General features: G+C 38.8%; 1 protein-coding gene across 1 annotated transcript in view; it reads right to left on the minus strand.

The window, feature by feature from the left end:
* Positions 1-5552: 5552 nt before the first annotated feature.
* Positions 5553-20175, minus strand: part of PKN2 (protein kinase N2) — a 97222-nt gene continuing 82599 nt past the window's right edge. Inside the window, exons 13-22 of the mRNA XM_084756064.1 lie at positions 19667-19797; positions 19506-19581; positions 19337-19428; positions 17746-17922; positions 15748-15810; positions 14503-14579; positions 13463-13605; positions 8441-8548; positions 8134-8214; positions 5553-8018 (exon numbers count right to left, since the gene is read on the minus strand). Of these exons, the coding sequence (XP_084612190.1) occupies positions 7815-8018; positions 8134-8214; positions 8441-8548; positions 13463-13605; positions 14503-14579; positions 15748-15810; positions 17746-17922; positions 19337-19428; positions 19506-19581; positions 19667-19797 (1152 nt within the window). The 3' untranslated portion in view covers positions 5553-7814. The remainder of the gene's footprint in view (positions 8019-8133; positions 8215-8440; positions 8549-13462; positions 13606-14502; positions 14580-15747; positions 15811-17745; positions 17923-19336; positions 19429-19505; positions 19582-19666; positions 19798-20175) is intronic.

Here is a 20175-nt window from a genome sequence, read left to right on the forward strand (position 1 = left end):
TGAGCTGTGGGTTAAGTGAATATATAAAGTGGAGAGTGGTCAAGAGTCGTCGCCTGAGGTCAAACTTGAGCCTCTACATGCATGCCCATGTATACCTGCACACATGCATGGGAACACAAAGGTGTATGTAGCCCACCAAACACATGCAATGGAAGTTAACTTTGATCAGCTGGGTGACAAGGAGTTAATAACTAGAAATTGCCCTTTTGCTATTGCAAAACCGCAACTCTATGCCTCTTGATACTAAGCCTTTGTGTTTACAGCAGCAAATGTACATTATCCATGGCTGTCTTTGGGGCCTGAGCTAATTTTCTATCACAGGTGTGAGATTTACTTTAATTATCGTGATGAACAACTGAAGGGGTCAGCCTTGTACCCATCTGGTCCTAATCCAGGCAAAAGGCTTTATACGCCCCATGCGAAATATTTCCAATTGTCAGTGGCCCTGACTTTTCCTGTTGCTGGATTTTAATCTCATCTACCAATTGTGGAGCTACTAAAGACTCCCTGACCCTGTCAAGACATCCTTATGTTCTCTCCATGCCAGATACCTACACATGCCTCAGTAGATCATGACTGCACGGCATTACAATAAGGGCATTATCAGTTGATCTTTAGGCCAGAGAGACTCCTGTGCTTTCCCTTACTTCCCTCATTACTCTTTCAGGGTCAGGGGGGCAGGGGGAGGGGATGGCCTTTAAACTAGTTTCTGGAGGCTTCTGACAGAAAATGAAAGTATGAATTTGAGAGGAAAAATCTTTTCCCTCACATACCAATCATTGTGTGTGTGTGTATGTGTATGTCTACATACCAAGTAACACCTAAGCAGACATTACTTAGGAATACATTCCAAAACTACCTACCTAGAGGTAGTCTCTGATTCTATAGGTTCAAAGCTGAGCCCCAGTCCAGATGTAAACTTCAGGCAGTAATTTGTTACCCATGTTGTTGTCTGGCTGAAACTTGGAAACTGTCACTTTAATTTTATTAATATGCTACAGCAAGGTCCAGGGAATCACATAAGCTTGCTATTTATAATAAAAGGACACAGGTATAAATGGCCTGCTGGTCAAGGTGTGTGCAGAGGGTGGAACTTCAGACCCTCTTTGGGTGCTCCATCTTCCAGGAACCTTCAGTGTCAGCTATCAGGAAGTTCCTTACTGATCTTTGAGCTGTGTGTATGTGTGTGTGACTTGGTTTGTTTCTGAATAGGGTCTCTCCATGGAGCCTGGAACTTGAGACCCTTCTGCCTCAGCCTTCCAAGTGGTGGGATGAGAGAAACAAATCATCCCTCCCCTCTTTGTTTTTATGGCAGATTTCTTATGTGAGCTAATTGATAGTTACATCACTGTCCACTGGTACAATATCCCTCAGCGCCTCTCCCTTTGCCAGGTGTTAGGGGATTAGCAGCTTTAATGCTGGAGTTGTATCTTCTTTCTAATTTGGTTGGTTCCTCCTGACAGTCATCTCAGGTATAACTCTATCACTCAGGACATTACAAATGTCTTAGCTGGGAAAAAGTACATGACTCTTGCTTATTGCTGGAAAACTGTTTTAGGGGCATATGTAAGGAACCATGTCAGAGACAGCGATGTCACAGGAATGCAAAACTTTTCTCCTGAGAAGAAAACTAGACAAATGCTCTTAGCTAACTCAGAGGGACAGTTTGTTCCATACTCTGAAGAAAGGTCTAGGATGTAAAATTCATGGAACTCTTATGTGAATATATGCCAATCAACACCTCACTGAAGGTTGAGGTTGGTTAATCTGGGTCCTCAAAGTTCTTGTAACAATCTCATTCACTACATTTGGAGTGCCTTTTGACTTTATAGCTAAGAGACATTAGAAAACTCAACAACGGACTTCAAACCTTCAACATCCTTCCAGTATTTGATCCAGCAAATAGAATCCTTGTATTAAATTAAGCTCCTGTTTTATTTTTGCACACCCCATCTACTTTCCACTACATAATGGGGACTTGAGTTTTGGCTATGACAGTAACATTTTAGCTTGGACTTTAAGTCTATTGTTTTCTGTATATTCCAAATTGTGTCCTGAAGATGGTAGATATTCGATGATGCCTCTAAAAGACTTTAAAGGCCACCAAACTCATGGTTAAGCTGTGTATGCCTTGTCTATCTTTAGAAGATTTCAAGAATAATTCCAGAGAGGGACCAACCAAGCTCCTAGGCTACTGCTCTATGTAGGCTCAACACTGAGGACTAAAAATGTTAGAAAGTTGCTAGATAGACACATGACGATGAGCTGGGCGTGGCAGTGCATGTCTTTAAACCCAACACCCAGGAAGCAGAGGGAGGCAGATCTTTGTGAACTTGGGACCAGCCTGGTCTACAACAGACACAGAGAAACCCTGTTTTGAAAAACCAAACCAAACAACCTGCCCCCCAAAACCACCATCACCACCACCACCAAAATAATGAGGACGAGACTTCACATATCTCTAGTAAGTAGAAACTTTTTGGAGTTGTCATTGAAAATACTTAGAAAAAAAGGACTTAAAGGAGTTTGTCGTGGAAGGAAGACATTTGTGATCATGAAAATACGAGGCAAAGGCAGCAGGTTCTATGATGGGGCAGCCAGGAAGCCCTGAGGGTGACTGAGGAGGGGCAATAAGCCTTAAAACCTTGCAGTGACCCACTTTGTCCTTCAAAACCTCATCTTTGGAATGATCAACAACTTTTCAACACCACACCATCATATCAGCTGGTAACCAAGTGTTCAAACACATGAGTCCATTGGACCACTTCCCATCCACACCACGACACTGTCCAAGCTCATGTTAGTGGCTCAGTAGCATAGCACTTTTCTTGCTGATTTTCAGTGTCTTTGCAAACAGTTTCAAGAGCCACCACACAGTTGGAAGTTCATCAGTGTCTACTCCATATCGTTTACTCTTGCAGGTAACATGGGCTTGTAAAGATCAAAAAAAAAAAAAAACAAAAAACAAAAAAAAAACAAAAAACTAAACAAAAAAAACCTACTGAGATCCTGACTGGACAAAAATGTAGACTAATTGAGAGAATCCTCATACTATAAATGAGTTATAGACTTCTCTAATGTCTCCTAATCAAGGACTTTTTCTTAACTCTTGTAGGTAACTGTTTTTGCTGCTGTTGCAGAAATTCTGTTTCTAGGATATTTTGTAACTTGATGGTATGTTGACACATGGCATCTTGACTAAACCACTACTGTTAGCTAGTTGTAATCCTGAGTTTTCTCTCCTGCCTGGCCTCTTTCAGGTCTTCACGTGTCCTGTGCTGGCTGGCCATTAAGTCTCCTGCCTGTCTCCAAGTCCCACTGCTAGGACTGTGGGTGTGTGCTACATCTGGCTTATGAGACGAGAAGACTGAGCATGCTAGACAAGTGCTCTACCCACTGAGCTATATGCCCATACGTCCTGAGTTTCCAAGTAGACAATCATATCCATCCACAAAATAATGGCTACTTTGTTCTCTTTTTTGAACCTTGGTCCATGATAAGCAGCTGAAAAGAGGTGATGACGACAAATGTCCTAATCTTAGTTCCAACTTGAAATGTTCCCTCAGAAGATATAGACTAGTGGTTCTCAACCTTTCTAATGCTACAACCTTTTAATACAATCCCTCATGTTGTTACGACCCTCCAAGCCTAAAATTCTTTTCCCTGTTACTTCAACTAATTTCGCTACTATTATGACTAGCTATATAAATATCTGTGTTTCTGGATGATCTTAGGCAACCCCTGTGAAAGGGTCATTTGACCCCCAAAGGGGTAATGACCAACAGGTTGAGAATTGCAGATATAGAGGATGATGTCATTTGTTTTATTTGTTATGCTTTCAATAGACACCATCTGTCAGTTAAGAAAACTACTTCCTTTGCTTAATGAGACCACCTCTAATCTGTCACTTTTTAAAAAATCAGTTAATATGGCAAATCATCTTATGGACTTCCTAGTAAGAAACCACACTTACAATCCTAAAATGAGCCCAATTTGCTAATGTAGCAGTGTCTATTTCAGATGCTGCTGACTCTGCTTTGGTCATATTTGATTCAGTACATTTGCTAGTAATGTGGTATCCTCACCTGCTATATCTAGACTATGTTGACTTCATAGTACAGTGATTTTTTTTCATTATTAAAAACTTTTGTGAGCTTAAAACATCATCTTGGAATGTTTGACTTTATCTATTTATTATTTAACTTAATTTTTTGGTGAAATGTAGTATCAATGTTTATTTTAAGGAGCAGAATGATGGTGTAGCTTTGGCTGCCATGGAACCCAAAGTTGCCTCATACTTGCAGAGTCTTTCTACCTACACCAAGTGTTAGGATTTATAAGTACACACCGCCTGAAGTGTACATGTGGGTACATTAACTCTAACTTTGGATGCAAAGCCCTGGTCTGTCTAGACTGGTGCTCAAGACTGTCTCCTTGTTTGGGTATCAAGGGCTCCCAAAGTTATTCTTACCTTTTAATGAGACGAATAATGTTTATGTGTCTCTGGCGTCTTAGCGATTCCACCTAGTCAGGATCCTAGTGGCATGAGATCAGGCATTGAATTTTGACATATACATTTCCAAGTTTGCTAGGCACTTACCTCTAATCTTGTACAGGAACATATGGAATTATTTTCTTCTTTGGGTTTTTCCTTACCATTTACTCAGCTGCTCTGAGAAGATGGACAATACATACACGATTTTATCAGAATTGAGTCTAGAAGTCATCTTTGATCAGGCTAGTATATAATAACAACACTATGTCCCACAGATAGCATATATCATTGTACATTTGCAAAATATTATACTTCAAAAGTCATTACTACAAAATGGTTAGCATTCTGCTTTATTAACTTGCCAATTTCCCAAATGTCAATCCTTCATTAAAATGCTATCCTGCAACACAGTGGTTCTCAACCTTCCTAATACTATCACCCTTTAATACAATTCCTTATGTTGTGGTGACCCCCCAACCATAAAATTATTTTGTTGCTACTCTGTAAGTGTAATTTTGCTACTGTAATAAATTGCAATAAAATATTTGGTGTGCAACCCATAAGCCCTACTTGGGAACCACTGCTCTAACAGAAGAAAAGGAAACATGCTCCCACTGCTTACACTTTACCATTAGCACATGCAAATCTTCAGCCTTGAAAACTTCATTGCTTCTCTCCCCTTGGCAACTTTCCTGGTCTCAATGTCTAATAACTGTGGGTATTCTAGGCATGGATGAAATAAGCTGTTGAATATAGACTAGAATATAAACTTTCTACAGGATAAAAAGTACTGGATAGAAAGCTAACTAAGCCAGGTGTGGTGGTACACACCTTTAATCCCAGTACTCGGCAGAGGCAGGCGGATCGCTGTGAGTTTGAGGCTAGCCTAGTCTACAAAGCAAGTCCAGGACAGCCAAGGCTAACACAGAGAGACCCTGTCTCAAAAAACCAAAAAGCTAACTAAAAATCATTTTCTCGAGACCTTGAACATAGTAGAGCCAATACTGTATTTTAACAGAATAAAAATTCTAAAAAGAAAGAATACTTAAAGCCAAAGTTACAAATTTCAATCTATTTTAAACTTTAATTTGTGCATTTGTGGTAATTTATGACTGCAACACACCCTTATCTTAGAATGATGTAAAGGCACATTTCATTTGGATGCATAGGGTACCATTCTAAAGTATCTGGTTTTCTTACAAAGTGCTTGAGCAGTCACATACACATACAGTAATAGCAAAATCTATTTACACTCTTAAAATTTTAAATCTGGCTAAAAAATATATATATACTTTTTAACTACAGAAAAATTAGTGCTTTTTTCAGCATAATTGTGTGACTATGCCCTGACCTCTAAATTTTTTAGTGATTGACTTCAATTTTTAAAAAAATTCTGTACACTGTGTATATAACTCTATGTCAGTTTTTAATGCTAAAAGTCCATTTGAAACATTGCTTTCTATGCATATTTCAGAACCAACAAGGTATGCAGACTGTACCTCAAAAGTAGTTAGTGTTTTATCTTCAGATTGTGTTAATAACACTGTTCAAATTAAAGCTAGGCAATTGTGCTATTTTTTCTATTGTTCTTTTCCAAGGCATTTTAAAGCAACTTAAAATAACACATTGTCCCTCTTTTTATAAAAATTTCTTCCAGAGGACCTTGAGAAGAATAAAAATGAATTTGGAAGGTAATATAAAGTATCTCTGGACAATTTTAATTGTTCTCAGAGTATAATAAAAATAGGTAAATGAATCTTAGCAAGGCTGTTTTAAGCTCAACCTTCATTTCTCAGTGTGCTTTCATGTTTCTCATTTGACTCAGATTTGGACAATTTTAAGACATGAGCTCACTGTGATGATATGGTTAGTTACCAACTTGCTATTCCTGAGGTAAAATGGCCCTAACATGCTAAGCACAGGGTCATCAATGATATTACTGAATTGAGGAAAAACAATGGAGTGACAGACTAGGAGAAAAAAATGTAAAAACAAGCAAACCCTAAATAATTCCAGCCAAGTGAAGGTCATGATTTGCAAAAAGGCATATGATAAGAGCGATAAAGCCACAAACGGATCCTCTGAGGATGCGTAGAACATTTGATCAAATTATTTGTGAGACTTTTGAGGTACAGCTTTAGTGTTATAATAACTTTTTATAAAATATAGACTGTTTTATCAAAAATATTTATACATTCTGTTATAATATATTGCTTTTGCCCTCAATAACTGCCAATATAAAATCTGGATCCAGTGGCCTAAAATGTACAAATGCACTTAATGTAAATGCTGGAGTTTGAGGTGTCTGTTTGGCCACTGTACAAAAGTGATGAAGTGGTGAAATTAAATAATATGCCTACAACACAGAATACATTACAACTTGTACATATACATGTTCACAGCATGTATACCATGATAATCTCTATGGTTTAACAAAGATAGAGTTCCCTTCTACAGCAGATATGAGAACAAGATGACTAGGTTGATATAAGTATAGAATGTATATCAATAAAGGGTTAATCAGGCTCACTGACTTTGGGAGACCTGACTCACATCCTCCAGGTGTCTTGGTTTTGGGAATGCATACAGTTACCATGGTATCTTGGTTCCAGCTGATCAGAAGTCCTCACTGTTAAGTTAAGTAAATGCTGATGTTTCTATTTTTGCAGCATTGTTTAATGAACAGCTCATCTGACAGGTAGTTCTGCTGGAAAGCTATGAGGCTCTGCTGCGTGGTTCGTAAGGTTAAGGCAATAAAGTGTTCTGATAAATATAGAAAATTTATCAAACTAGACATCAATACATTCTCATTTTTTTCTTTAAATCAAGCCACCAAAGGTGTACAAACTGCCACATTTTTTTCTATTATAGTGATTTCTTAAAAATTAAGTTGTCTCAGTCAAACAGAATCACACTTTATGTGAACAGTAATAGCATCTAAAGCCCTATTTTTTCTTTTGTAAAATACAGTTTAGTGATTAATCTTCCTTCCACTTAAGGTAGGCCTAGGGCAAAGATGGGTACTATAAAAGAGTGGTTCTTCTTCTTTTTAAAAATAAAGTATTGATGTAAAAGTATTTATTTGTAATAGATTCATGGCCAATGTTCATTCAGCCTAAACTCCATGAAACTGCTTCCAGTGTTCAGGTTAACGTTGAAAACATTGAGAAGGTATAAAACAGTACTGTAACCACATCTTTGTGTGCTGTGCTGTATAAAACCTCAGAAGCTCCCAGTGGACAGGAAGCAAATGAAGGGCGACTGTTTTCAAGGGGTCTCCTTTCTGGTCAGTCCGCGTGGTCTCACAGTGTCCAGTAACTTAACACCAATCAGCAACGTAGTCAAAATCACGGAACATCTCCTGCTCCTCTTCTGAGAGAACCCGTGGCTCTCGAGGCGGAGTCAGAATAGGTGCTTCTGAGGTAAATTCATCATCAAAGTTACTAACATCTTCCCGTCCTCTGATGGTGGGTACAAATGGTGGCTTTACTTTCTTGTCCATTAGAGCACTCCAGTCAGTTAGCTGGATCACAAAATAGAAATCAGGCAGTTTAGTTTTCTGTTCCTAATCACTCAAGTTTCATCAAAACAAAAAAAAAAAAAACAACAAAAAAAAAACTTTGAACTATTATATTTACCCGGAAAAATGGGTGCTTCTTTACATCTTCCGCATCTCTCTCACCAGCTCCCAGGCGCCGCTCAGGATTCCTCCTCAACAGCTAGGAAGTTAAGATGAAAACAATAAAATGTGCTTCACCCACAGTGACTGTCAGTACTTTCAAAGACTTAGATTCTTTTGTTTAGATTTGTCTAAAGCATGCAACATTTATGAATTAAAAACAATTTCTAAAATTCAACCAGGAACTTTTCTTCAACATAAAGTTTAAGCCTAAAAAAAAAAAAAAAAAAAAAAAAAAAAAAGAATTCTTGATCCTAATTTCTTACCCTTCTCATTATGGAAATGGCTTCTGTAGATAAGAACCTTGGATATCTTACTTCGTCATTTACAATACTGTCAAAAACCTCTTCTTCATCATCACCAGGAAAGGGAGACTAGAAGAAATATGTTCTAGTGAGACAAAAATTCTAAGATAGTAAAAAATCATATATTCAAAGTATAACCAAGAGTCAGGCAATGAAAATGAAATAAAATAAAATGTGACCTGGAGATGTAGCTCAGTTAGGTCACCTGCCTAACATGTACGAAGCCCTGGGTTCAAACTCCAGTACTACACAAAGCCAGGAATGGTGGTGGTACAAGCCTGCCATCCCAGCACTTGAAAGATAAAGGCAGGAGGATGAGAAGTTCAAGGCTAGCATCTGTCACATACTGAGTATAAGGGCTACATGAAACCATGTTGCAAACAAACAAACAAACAAACAAACTCTATAAGAAGTTCTGATTGTGAGATGAGCACAGGTGGTGACAGCTATTATCTGAACACTTGGGAGACTGAAGTAGAAAGACCACTGTTGAATCTAGGTCAATGTGAGCTATGGGGCGAGACCCTCTTTCAACTCTCCTCACAAGAAATGGAGAGGATGTACCAAGAGGAAAAATTCCTAAATAAACAGTTTAGCCAAACTATACTTTCAACAGTTAGGAAGGAAGGAGAAGAAGGAAGGAAAGAGAAGAAGGAAGGAAGGAAGGAAGAAAGAAAAGAAAGAAAGAAAGAAAGAAAGAAAGAAAGAAAAAAAGAAAGAAAGAAAACCTGCCCCTAGAAGCTTTGCAGGTGTGGCTGCTGTGTCAGTAGGTGGCAGAGAGGAGAGAGGCTATGTCCTGTGAACATCTGAATGATTAGCAGCCCAACATTCCCTGGAAAAAGCAAGCCGAGGCCACCACCAGTCCGGAGCCAGGGGGCTCAGACAGGGATCTAGCCTGAGACGACCACCAGTTCAGAGCCATGTAGGCTCCAACAGCTCCCAGGACCTAGAACAAGCTGGAGACTAGAAGAACCCTGCCTGGGTGGGAGTAAGCCAGAGACAGACCAGAATATCTTTGCATGCAGCCACTCAGGCAGGCCTGGCGAGGAATGAGCCAGAGATGAGCACCAGTCCAGTGCCCTGGGCCCTGCACAGGGACCTAGCCGAGACGACCACTAGCAGGGCTTCGCATAGGCCTGAGGGGGTCAGACCATGCCAAAGATGACCCCTACCCTGCAACATAATACCTAGCATTCCTGAGACAGCCCCAGGTGTCACTAAGAGGAGCAAGTAAATGGTGAAAAAAATGGAAGAATAAGAGAAACAGAAGGATGTGGGCACAATGGAAAGAGACAACTAGAGACTCAAGCTGGTGAGGTGTGGCCTGATGTGAGTAGCTCATGATGCCACCTGGAGGCATGGTGGGGTCCTGGCTTGTGCTGCCACCAGGGACTGAATGGGTCCAAGACTCTACAGCAGCAGGAGTCTATTATCAGTAAAGGCTAGGCACAAGTTCTTGGTCTGGGCTGCTGATGCCAGGGAACATATCAATGTTTGAAGGCTGTGCAGAACTGGCCCCACTCTTTATCTGGGCATCATGGAAGAGTTGGCCCTGGGAGCATGAGAGCAGAGAGCTCATCCCTAGTCAGCTGTAGTACTCAGGAGAGTGGCCCATGTATTTCAGGAGTTGTGGGTGAGCTGTCCCTGAGGACAGAGCATGGGAGACCTGGCCCTACCACTTATCTCCCTGGCAGTGATGACCCTCCTCTCCTCGCCCTTTTACACCTATGGTGGGCAGGAGAGCTGGCCCTGAGGTCATCAGAGATGGAGAGCTGGCCCTGTCCCTCACCTGGGCAGCAGTTGAGCTGTCTCTGGATGTGGTCTTGCCTCTTGTCTGCTAAGATGTGGTATGAACAAGGGAGAGATGCCTTCCTGCCTTTCCTCAACCTTTGCTTAGATAGTGAGGGCAGGCCCTGCACCTTACACAGGCAGCAGGGTAGAACTGGCAGGCTCACCGTCTCAGATATCACTCAGATCCAGGGCCCACCTCAACATCTACCCCATCAATGAACTGCTGGAGTGTGTGAAGGGGCTGGTCCTATAGATCCAAAGCTGCAGGATCTCCAATACATAAGGGCAACAACAGGATATTCAAGAGGAGTCCCAGTGAGGCTCCAGTATCGATAGAATAGCAGAGGTCAGAGGCCTCATACCAGACCAACAAGTCATTATAATGAACATTTGCAAGTAAAGAAGTGTGAACAAAAGGCTCTAACTGTGGGACTCACTGTGACACACCACAGCTTCCCTGAGGGTCTAACTGTGGGACTCACTGTGACACACTACAGCTTCCCTGAGGGTCTAACTGTGGGACTCACTGTGACACACTACAGCTTCCCTGAGGGTCTAACTGTGGGACTCACTGTGACACACCACAGCTTCCCTGAGGTCCTTTTTTTTTTTTTTTGAGGGGGAGGTTGCAAGGGCGGAGGGCAGGTGATGAGTGGGATATAAGTAAGATTGGGGTGCATGATATGAAACTCATAAAGAACCAATAAAAAGTTAAAAAAAAATAAACATTGTCATTGAAGTTTCAATAATGCTATAAAACTATAATGCAGACCAATGGGTTTTAAGTTTAATTTCTTTCCTAATTACTCTCCTGCAGAGGCACAAAGATAAATGGAATTAAAGGGGGGGGGGGATAGCAATACTTTCTGGGCCTGTTTAAAACTCAACCAATTAGAAACCCTTTTAAAAACTATGAAGCAGGAACTTTCTCACATGTTTGTTAAGCTAGTAGCTTGAACAGAAGAAGTCAAAATCAACAGTTTATTAGTTTGGCAAGATTTACAAAACTATTTTTTACATGTTATTTCTAACATAGAAAGTATACTTGGGGGTAGAATTGGGTTTGAAACAGTCTCACTATATATCTGGTTGTCCTGGTCACTATGTAGACCAGGCAGGCCTCAGATTCACAGAGATTCACCTGCCTCTGCTTCCTGAGTGCTGGAACTAAAGACATGCACCATTATTCCTGGCAAAAGGTAAATTATAAGAAAGTACATAACTTTGGATTAGAATTCAATCTTAGACTTACTTAAATGTTACATTTAAAATGTGGCAATAGAAACATTTCCTTTCAAAACTGGATTGGAGACAGAGTTTAAGAACACCACAGCCTCCAGCAACAATATTGTGAGTCTTCTGGGGCCTTGGAAAATTAAAACCATTGTGTACATTAAGGCTACATCAATTTTCCCATTCCAAATAACTATAGCAGCTTTTCTAAATAGAGGTGAAAAACTCAATCTGGATCTCATGTCTTGGAAAAGTAAATGAGGCCAGATAAATTTGATATTTAATCCTAAACCACAAAGTTTATGGTTTAGATACAGGTTCTAAAAATGTCAAGAACAAAAATTCTCAACCCTACCTCACAAGTGCTGTGTGACGTTATTAATCATTTGTGTATACTCCTTATCTGAAAATGGCAATAGGACTAGTTTGGAGTTTATTAAAGGCAAATGCAAGATAAAAGAACTAATATTTATAAAGCACATAGCTCTTTTATGAGCCGTTTCTTGCTTCCTTTTCTAGAAGACCTCGCCCAGCTGGATGTACTGAAAGGACTGTCAGTGGATGGAACTGTTCACTATGGTTAAATGCCAGGGAGCAACACAGAGACTAAACCTACAGAACCATCTGACACTCAAGAAGGTGTCCATTTAGTTATCCAGCCAATAAATGATTTACTAAATGAGCTGGGTGTAGAAGGAAGGTGCCTGGCAATGCGAAACTCCTAATCAATTATTTCCAAGAAGCCGTCTTCCATCTTCACATAAATCCCTCTCAAGAAAGGTTTCGCCTGGCAGTGGTAGCGCATGCCTTTAATCCCAGCACTGGGGAGGCAGAGGCAAGCGAATCACTGTGAGTTCGAGGCCATCCTGGTCTACAAAGCAAGTCCAGGACAGTCAAGGCTACACAGAGAAACCCTGTCTCGAAAAACCAAAAAAAAAGTTTAGCAATTTATAAAACATATATTAGGCCCTTCTCATTTTCATTTACTTCATGTCTCATAAACTATAAAACTTTCTATATATAACTAAGTTATCAGAAATTAATTTTGTTGATATACAGAAAATTGAGAAAGTCTTGATGACTTCAATTCTGCTCTATTGTTTAAAAAGTGGGTTGTAAAAGGTTCCCCCACCCCCAGATAGTTTCTCTGTCTAACAGCCCTCAATGTCCTGAATTCGATTTATAGACCAGGGTAGCTTTGAACTCACAGATATTTGCCTGCTTCTGTGTTCTAAATGCTGGGACTAAAGGTGTGTGCCACCATGCCCAGCTTGCAAAAAAATTTTTTTAATGATGTGTATGTGTGTCTCTCAGTGCAGCTGCCTATGGAGCACAGAGATACAGAGTTACAGGGGGTTGTGAGCTCTCTCATAATAGAGTGCTGGAATTAAACTGGGGTCCTCTGCAACAATAATATGCATTCTCAACTGCTCAGCCATATTGCCAACATTGCTGTTGTTTTTGAAGGTCACATTTATTTCTGATAAATATACAGATGACTTTTTATAGACTGACAGTTGTTTTTTACATTTATTTATTTATTTGGTACTTTAATTCAATGATAAGATGTTTTTGCCATGTATCCCAGATTGGTCTCAAGTGCATGTCCCTCCTGCCTGCACCCGCCAAGTGCTAGGAATTTAGGTATGCACCATCACACCTGCCAGCAGGGTGTATTTTTATTAGTTCCCTGCTACTCTGTGCCCTATGAAACATCAGTTATGTTAAAATCACAATAAGAAACTATCTGAAGACATTCATAATGCAGTCCTTCTATCATATGAAAATCTAAACTAGGCTAATAAAGATAGTGTAGAAACAGCCAGTCCTTAACACACTATCATCTTTATAAAATGGAGTTTGTTATGCAGTAGACACATGTAGGTGTCTATAAAAATGATGTGCTTTATCCTTCCAATCATCTTCCCTTTCTTCATTCTCTTATCTTCTGCTGCTTACCTCTCCAACGAGCATTTCATATATAAGTACGCCAAGGCCCCACCAATCTACAGCCCTTGTGTACGATGTTTCTGTTAATACTTCTGGGGCAAGAAATTCAGGAGTACCACAAAATGTGCTTGTCCTATCTCCATACCCCATTCCTGAAGAAGACAAATTCAGGTATTAGCAAAGAAAACAAACTTGGCATGAAGATTAGGTGTGCTGAGGAAGAAAAATTGATATTGCTGTATGTGGGGATCTAACTCAAACACACCAAGACTTTACAAATTTGTTTTACCCATCAAACTACTGATTCCTTAAACAGCCACTAACTAAGATATCCAAGCACTGTGTTTGTGAACTGTGGAAACAAAGTTAATAATGAGTAATAAAGTTACTAGTGTGCAAAGGAGGAAGTATATATTAGTTATATAGAGATGGATATCTGATTTGTAACCATGGTTACTATGTCCCATATTCATCTTTATAGTTGAGGAAGTGGACTCAGTGAAATCAAGTTTTTCAAAGACACACAGAATACAAGTGGAAAAGTTAAGAGTTGAAGCTGACTTAGCATGGCTTACAGCCATGAACTTTATACTTTCTTGTGTGACCTTTGATTTGAACTGCCACAGCTTATTGCTTTACTAACTTTTGAGTATATAGAAAACAGTCTTGAGATAGTTACATATTTCTATTTTTCCAATTTAAAATGTTAATAGTTCTAAGAAGCTGGTGATGTCACTAGGCATGTGTACTTCATTCTGGAAGGTCCCTTCAACAAGCTGGTGCTTAGTGCTTTCTTAAAGTGCTGGCAGACTATTAGCCATACAAAGAGAAGCTGAGTCTCACACTACAGTTTCTGTAAGCAGGAAGAATTTATTTGTATCCATGAGACAAAGTCTTAATGTGGTTACTGGCTCATATAAGCAATCCAAATGTTATAATGGAATAAATTAAAATTAAAAACACATTGCTCTTCATAAACAAACTTGAAAACTACTAAAGTATAAAGGAACAATAACCTATTAGAAAAGGAATTTACAAAGCCCAGTTACCTTCTTTGCAAAGACCAAAGTCAGCAATTTTCACAAAGCCTTCTGTATCTAGCAATAAGTTATCCAACTTCAAGTCTCTGTTCAAGATGGACACATAAAAATAAATCAGTAAACCACATAGTACAAACCATAATTTTTATTTTCAAGAGGAGCCCAATTTTGTCTTCTAAAAACTTTTTTTATCAAGTTATGGCTTGAGGTGCTCTCATTTTTCTTTCTTTCATGTAGTAATTTTTAAGTAATCTTTCTTCTTATATAGATGAGGACATATTTTTTTAAAAGGCACATTTTACCTCTTTAAACACAGAATCAGCTTCAATACCTTTTGCTTGAGTTTAAAATTTTATTTCACATAATCTGACTTAATCACAGTTTGAAGTTTGTCTACACACATTATGAAAAAAATTAAGCTAATGGTATAAGTAAGTGTAAGATTTGACTTTTTTTTGTTTGTTTTTGAGACAGGGTTTCTTTGTGTAGACCTGGGTGTCTTGGAACTCACTTTGTATACCAGGCTGTCTCAAACTCAGAGATCCACCTGCCTCTGCCTTCTGCGTGCTGGGATCTCAGGTCCATGCCACCACACCTGAATGGGCTATACCACCAATATGCGTTTTAGTTCAGGTGATGGCAACCTTTTCTTATTTATTAATGTATTATTATGCTGGGGATCACATCCCGGGCTTTCACATCATAACTGCTCTACCATTATGCTCAGTACATGTCGCCCAAGACATCCTACTGAAGGAGCAGCACGGCCGCTTACGCTTTAGCACAGCCTGTTGCTCTCTGTGTGGTCAACCGGCCTAAAGAAGCCTCTGGAGTAGACAGTTAATGTAATCACCAAATGAATCTTGCTGTTGAACCACGGCACCACAGGCCAACTCGTATTTTCACTATTTCAATCAGGAAATGAGTAGTAGGCCAAGAACCAAGAAGTTCATCTCACAATTTGCATGTTGGTGACCTATCTTTCCAAGCTGGGATGAAGCACAAAATATCCTTGCTAGCTATCTTGAATTTTAATTCACATGGAAGTAAGCTATTAGAAACAAGAAAAATGGCTGGGTCCAGTGGTGCACACCTACAAGCCCAGCACTCAGGAGGCAGAGGCAGGCAGATCTCTGTGAGTTCGAGGACAGCCTGGTCTACAAAGGGAGTCCAGGACAGCCAATGCTACACAGAGAAACCCTCTCTCGAAAACAAGCTAAAAAAGAAAGAAAGAAACAAGAAAAACATACATACCTATAAACAATTTTGTGTTCATGCAAATATTGCAACCCGAGAACTACACATGCTGCGTAAAATCTGTTGGCGAAATTAAGTCAAATGTTTAATAAATGTCACTGCTCATGAACTGTTTTACTTCAATGCATAACTTTGTCCTCAACTATTTGTTTACTCCCACTATGTACAATATATTGTGGTATTGGAGATGAAATTTAAAAATAAGAAAATTATAGTTATAGCAATGAATGGGATTCATTTGGCCTTGTAGAGCCACTGAGGGCCCCCAGAGAGGACTTCTGGTTTGGTTCTATAGGACAAATTACAATGTGTTACAAGGATGGTGGGATAGACTGACAAAGGAGCAGCTTTGTTAGTAAATACATGTCATTCCCTTAGAGGAAAAAAGAATGAGGCACGGAAGCTGTCCGTTTGATAACTCGTGCAGAAGTGCTGTAGCGAATGCACAGGGCTGGACTCCACGCGGAAGCTTAGCGGGATATCAAGCTGAAAGAGCTGACGTACAATCCTGAATGTCACACAACAAATACTGAAATATCTTCTTATAGTGAGAAGGGATCCAGTCATTTTAATGAGGGACAATATTTATATTAGGGACATTTTGAGTACTGGAACAGAAGTATGTACGGAAGAGAGAAAACAAACAAGGCTTTTACAATAGAACAGAAGAAAGATTTTTTTAAAACTTCCAGTATAGTGCTAACAAAGAAATTAACAGCTATCCAAGATGAGAGCAGTAAAGAATAGAAATGAGAAAAAAAAAAATAGAAATGAGTAGCTAACAATTAAAGAAACGGCCAAAGTATCACTGAAAACCCATTTGGCTATAGATGTGTGGGCTGAGGACTGTTTGCAGGGCAGATGACAAAGCCTAGCATGAACACATGGCCTTAGGGCCCAGGAACAACTGAGCGTGGCTGGAACAGCAGGTCTTAAGGCATGATTTTTTCAGTTTGACCCCAAAGACAGCACAGCCGATATGCATAGTAGGTTTGCTGACTGGGGATGAGAATAAATAAATAGATGAATTTACAAATGGAAATCTACAGAGACATTTAGAATAATTGGTTATTATATATGAATATAATAACTTTCTTTATAAAATATGCATTATTATTAACCCTCTTCCCAAAGCGTAGTTACTTCAGTCAGCCATCTATTTCTATCACTCCAACTCAAATACCATTTACAGAGATAATTATATTCTTATATGTAAAATGAATGCATCAATACTATGTATAGGTATTAAAGCTTGTTTTTATAAAAATGGAACTGTACTTTTGAAGAATTTTAAAAATGAAACTGCTTCTTTTTCTTTTCTTTCTTTCTTTCTTTTTTTTTTTTTTGAGACAGGGTTTTTCTCTGTAGCCTTGGCTGTCCTGGGTTCACTTTGTACACCAGGCTGGCCTCGAACTCACAGCAATCCACCTTAAAATGCAGCTACTTCTAAGCACACATTTAGTTGTATATTAAACCTTGTGTAACAGGCTAATGTATTTGTGTGCAATTAGTTAAACTTGATACACTAATCGAGATAGTTTTATCAAACATTTTTTTTGATGCAAACATTGTACTGTCAAAACAATGTTGAACAATTAAAAAATATTCTTCTTCGTTTTTTAGCAGACTGCACTGATGGGACCTGGTAGAGTCAGGTATTCTATTAGCTGCTTTCTTTTAAGTTTCTATTCTACAAAAGCAAGGAAAGAAGCTCAGAAAGAACTGCTGACTTGTTTAGAACTAGGCAACAGCAAGGCTGTGAACACTAACCTACTTGAGTAGAGTCTCAGGTGACACAGACTCACACTGCCTTATTCTCAACATGGACAACAGAGTGCATGAGCACAAAACGTATTCAGCAAACAAACTAAACACTCTAATAGTTCTTACAGGGTCTACGCTCCCTTAGGGAAGAACCAAGGTTCTAACATACACAGATCGTTTTAGCCCTGGAAAGCCAAGAGTGACAGAGCGAGGCAGCTGTGCAGCACTCACACAGCTCTGGGCTCAGAGAAGACGTCGGTGTGGATGTGCATCATCAGGTCCCCGCCCGCAGCGTACTCCATCACGAAGCAAACGTGTGCTGTTGTTTGGAAACATGCAAACAGGTTCACCAGAAAGGGGTGTCTGACACTGTTCACAGTCTCAAAAATTCTTTTTTCACACATTAGGCTATAAAAGAAAGAAATATCAAGACTTTAGATAAAATTTCAAACTTTTATGAATTTAAAAATTATAAAAATGTCTTTTGTGCTATTATGAGAAAATTTCTACTTGATATAAAGTGATAACTGAAAATACATTAATGAAAATTAAAATATGAGTAGCAAAACATAAAGATTCCACAGTTTACATGATAATCTCACCCTGGCACAAATGGGGCTAGTAATTATAGGTAATTTACATAGTGAAACTTAATAAGCAAATAAAGTTTGTGACTAGGCTAGTTTTAAAAACAGCATTTATAATTCAGGAGCTAGAGTATTCAAAAATTTACCTCATAAAATATGATGCCAAGAGACACAATTATGCTGATTAAAAACTTAATCTAGAAAACAAAGAGAATTCTACAACATATTTCAAAGGATAATTCTTTGAGAACAACATGATTTTCTGTGTTATCATAGAGTTCTTAAAAGGAACATGGCAAAACTCCCTGAATGTGGAGCATTTATGTTGCCTAACCAGCAAAAGCAAAAGAACCGTTTCTTCTCCTGAAAATATGAATGAATGAATTTTGTTAAAACTCAAAGTAAAAGAAAACTATTTTAAGTATTCCTCAACTGAAGCTTGAATTAACTTACTAAGTTTTAGTATAATCAAAATAAGGATCAATAGATAAGCCTTATTAAGAAATAATATAAATTTCTAATATGAAGCAAGCTTCACTTCTGTTTCTATTGAATCTTAGAATTTAAAAAAAAATTGATATTCTTTGGGCTTTTTGTTTTTTTGAGATAAGGTTTATCTGTTTAGCCCTGGGAGGGGGAGGGGGAGGAGGATAGGGGAGAAGAATGGATTTTAAAAGGAAAAAGAAAAAAGAAAAAAAAGAAAGGGCCAGTAAGATAGCTCATCAGGAAAAGGTGTTTACGGAAAAGGCTGACAACTTGAATTGGATCCCCAGGACTCACCTAGTGACAAACTGTCTTTTGATCTCAACATGTGTGCCATATGCCACTGCATGCATGCACATACATATAGTAAATATAAATATAATAAAAAGACATAAGGGAAAATTCATAAAGATATGTTTAAAAAAGCTGACTATATTAACCATTGAGTTACATGCAGATTATCAGGAAGTGACATTTTACCATCTTGACAGGCTAATATGCAATTAGTTTTATAAACATCATAACTTATTAAAATTTTGTGGACTTAGTTTAAACATTGTCCCATCTTTACTTGGTATCACAAACCTGGCTTAAGGGAAAGAAGTGACTGGAAAGAAAAAGAGCATTAATTAATGCCTATCTTTTGCCATATAGATAAAATTTAACTTCAAATATTTCTAGGAATTCAGGCTTATGGCTGTTCACTCTCTTAACCTCTAACCACAAAGAAAAACCTGATTTAAAAAACTGACCTGTCTACTTCGTCTCGTGCCACAATGTCCCCTTTCTTTAAGGCTTTTATAGCAAACATTTCATTTGTGTGTTTATACTCAGCCAACAGCACCTGCAATAAGATTAAAATAATTCATTTCTACTTGAATTACTTATCCTCTATGTACTCCTAAAGTGCTGACAGATTACCTTTCCAAAGTGTCCTCTCCCCAACACAGCACAGCACCTGAAGTCTTGCAGATTGAACTGAAACCTCTGCTGAGATCTACAACAGCAAGAATTACAAATGAGGTCCCTCGGCAACTGCAGACCACGCCGCCTGCAGAAAGCGCTGGGACTGCTCCCCTCACCTTTTGTCCTCGAGCTCTCGAGCACCCCAACAGCTTCGGCCTGAGTCGGGAATGTCAAGCTCATATTCAGATTTGGATTTTGGATGCATGTTATTTCTGTCATTCTCAATATCAAAAACAGTTTCTGAACCCTGTAAAATATTAAGGGATCATCAAACTAAAGGGACCTTCGGTAAGCAAAGCATTTGATAAAACTTAAGAGAAATAATTCCAAAAGCTTGAGAAGAAAAAAAAGAAAAAAGGATTTGATTACTTCTTCTTATGGTTAAAACAAACAAACAACCCCAAAACACCAACTTATTATCTAACATATGCAACCCATTACATTCCTTTTGGCCTGAGAGAATATAGAAGCTAATGACAACAATGTTCCAACAGAAAGAAAGGGGGCAGTCTCTTATCAACTTCATCAATTTGAGAAATTTTACTCAAAAAAACCCAGAGAACAAAAAGACATAAACTCACTAACCATCAACTGGTAATCTGAATTAAAACGCATACTTTAGTCA

This window comes from Acomys minous (genome assembly GCF_964271855.1).
Source record: "Acomys minous genome assembly, chromosome: 14".
In the NCBI taxonomy this organism is placed as follows: domain Eukaryota; kingdom Metazoa; phylum Chordata; class Mammalia; order Rodentia; family Muridae; genus Acomys; species Acomys minous.